General features: G+C 44.0%; 1 protein-coding gene across 1 annotated transcript in view; it reads left to right on the top strand.

Annotated features, from left to right (window-relative positions):
* Positions 1-2288, top strand: part of LOC125482187 (complement component C9-like) — a 47374-nt gene that overhangs the window by 2201 nt on the left and 42885 nt on the right. The window contains exon 2 of the mRNA XM_048594197.1: positions 2003-2145. Within this exon, the coding sequence (XP_048450154.1) occupies positions 2003-2145 (143 nt within the window). The remainder of the gene's footprint in view (positions 1-2002; positions 2146-2288) is intronic.

Below are 2288 nucleotides of genomic sequence, written 5' to 3'. Positions count from 1 at the left end.
CTGGCAAGTAAAAAAAAAATCAATGAGTGAGGGACCTGCAAACAGATGTGTTGGTGTCATGTCCCAAGTCTTCAGTTCTCTGTCACACTGACAAAAAAATCTGGGCTATAAAACAATGAATTTTAGCCCGGAAAATCCTCTTAAATATACAAAAATAATAAATATACAGCAAACTTTTTAATAACTGCCACCTATGGGAGTGGGAGTGTACCAGATGATCAAATATTCCCAATAATCAAGAGATAGACATTACTACAGTGAACCCTGACCAAGCGAAACTTCGAGACATCAACATCCCTCAAAGAATCGATGTAAAAGCATCAACAGTAAGTAATAGAAATGGAACGCAGGGAATTTACACATCTCTATCATACTTTAGTTACAGCTTAAATATTTGGACCTCGCAGTATTTGAGGGGTTTTTTTGGTCGGTTTGTCAAGAGTGCCGGTTGATAAAACAATGTTTACTGTAGTAGGAATGCCTCACTGTTTACAGGAATAATTTTTTTTCCATAACATGGAAACATAGAGAATGAGAGCAGGAGTAGGCCATTCAGCCCTTTGAGTCTGCTCTGCCATTCAATGTGATCATGGCTGATCATCCAACTTAGTACCCTGTTTCCACTTTCTCCCCAAACACTTCATCCCTTTAGCCCTAAGAACTACATCTAACTCCTTCTTGAAATTATTCAATGTTTTGGCCTCAACAGTTTCCTGTGGTAGAGAATTCCATAGGATCCCCACTCCCTGGGTGAAGACATTTCTCCTCAGCTCAGCCCTAAATGGTCTAAGTCATATCCTTAGACTGTGACCCCTGGTTGGACATTGTGGCATTACTGTCTGTTAGAGAGAGGACAACAAAGCTGATAACAGCTGACTGAGATACAAGAATAATTTGGTGGTTGTTTTTGACTGACACAGACTCCATGGGCCTTTTTCTGTGAGGTAGACCTCTAATGACTGTTTGACTCTATAATAAAGACACACCTGACATCTAGAGGTGGATTCTGAAATTGCAACCAAACTTTCTCCATGGAGTCATAAAGTCATAGAGCTGTACAGCATGGAAACAGATCCTTCGGTCCAACCCATCCATACCAACCAGGTATCCTTAATTAATCTGGTTCCATTTGCCAGCATTTGGCCCATATCCCTCTAAACCCTTCCTATTCACGTACCCATCCTGATGCCTTTTAAATGTTGTAATTGTACCAGCCTCCGCCACTTCCTCTGGCAGCTCGTTCACATATGCACCACCCTCTGTGTGAAAAAGTTTCCCCTTAGGTCCCTTTTAAATCTTTCCCCTCTCACCTTAAACCTATGCCCCTCTAGTTTTGGACTATCCTAACCTGGGGTAAAGACCTTGGCTATTTACCCTATCCATGCCCCTCATGATTTTATAAACCTCTATAATGTCACCCCTCAGCCTCCGACGCTCCAGGGAAAATAGCCCCAGCCTATTCAGCCTCTCCCTCTAGCTCACACCCTCCAAACCTGGCAACATCCTTGTAAATCTTTTCTGAACCCTTTCAAGTTTCACAACCTATTACTGGGAGACCATAATTGAACACAGTATTCCAAAAGTGGCCCAACCAATGTCCTGTACAGCTGCAACATAACCCTCCCAACTCCTATACTCAATGCACTGACCAATAAAAGCAAGCGTACCAAATACCTACTTCACTACCCTGTCTACCTGTGACTTCACTTTCAAGGAACTAAGAACCTGCACTCCAACTTCTCTTTGTTCAGCAACACTCCTCAGGACCTTACCATTAAGTGTGTAAGTCCTGCCCTGATTTGCCTTTCCAAAATGCAGCACCTCACATTGACCTAAACTAAACTCCAAGTGCCACTCCTCGGCCTATCAGCCTGTCTGATCAAGGTCCTGTTGTACTCTGAGGTAACCAAATTGTAAAGAGGCTGCTGCATTCTGATTCCGTTTGTACTTTCAGTGTGTCCAGATATATGGAGGAGTGATCTGTGCGTTTTTCTGTCTGCAGGACGCTGTATCCAAAGGAGGCTCAAGTGCAATGATGACAATGATTGTGGCGATTACAGCGATGAGGATGACTGTGAATCGTACAGGTCCCCCTGCAAGAAGGTCTTGGAGCCTTTGGAAATAGGGCAGACCGCAGGGTCAGGGTGAGGATCAACTCACTGGGTCCATACACCAAGGCTCAGAGAGAGACAGAAAGGGGGAGAGAGAGAGGGGGGAGAGAGAGTGAGAGAGATAGAAAGAGAGAGAGACAGAGAGACAGAGAGAGGGAGAGAGAGAGAAACAGGGAG

This window comes from Rhincodon typus, chromosome 3 (genome assembly GCF_021869965.1).
Source record: "Rhincodon typus isolate 14 chromosome 3, sRhiTyp1.1, whole genome shotgun sequence".
Lineage (NCBI taxonomy): Eukaryota > Metazoa > Chordata > Chondrichthyes > Orectolobiformes > Rhincodontidae > Rhincodon > Rhincodon typus.
The sequence above is the reverse complement of the archived record's forward strand: the minus strand, read 5'-3'. Positions and strand labels throughout refer to the sequence as shown.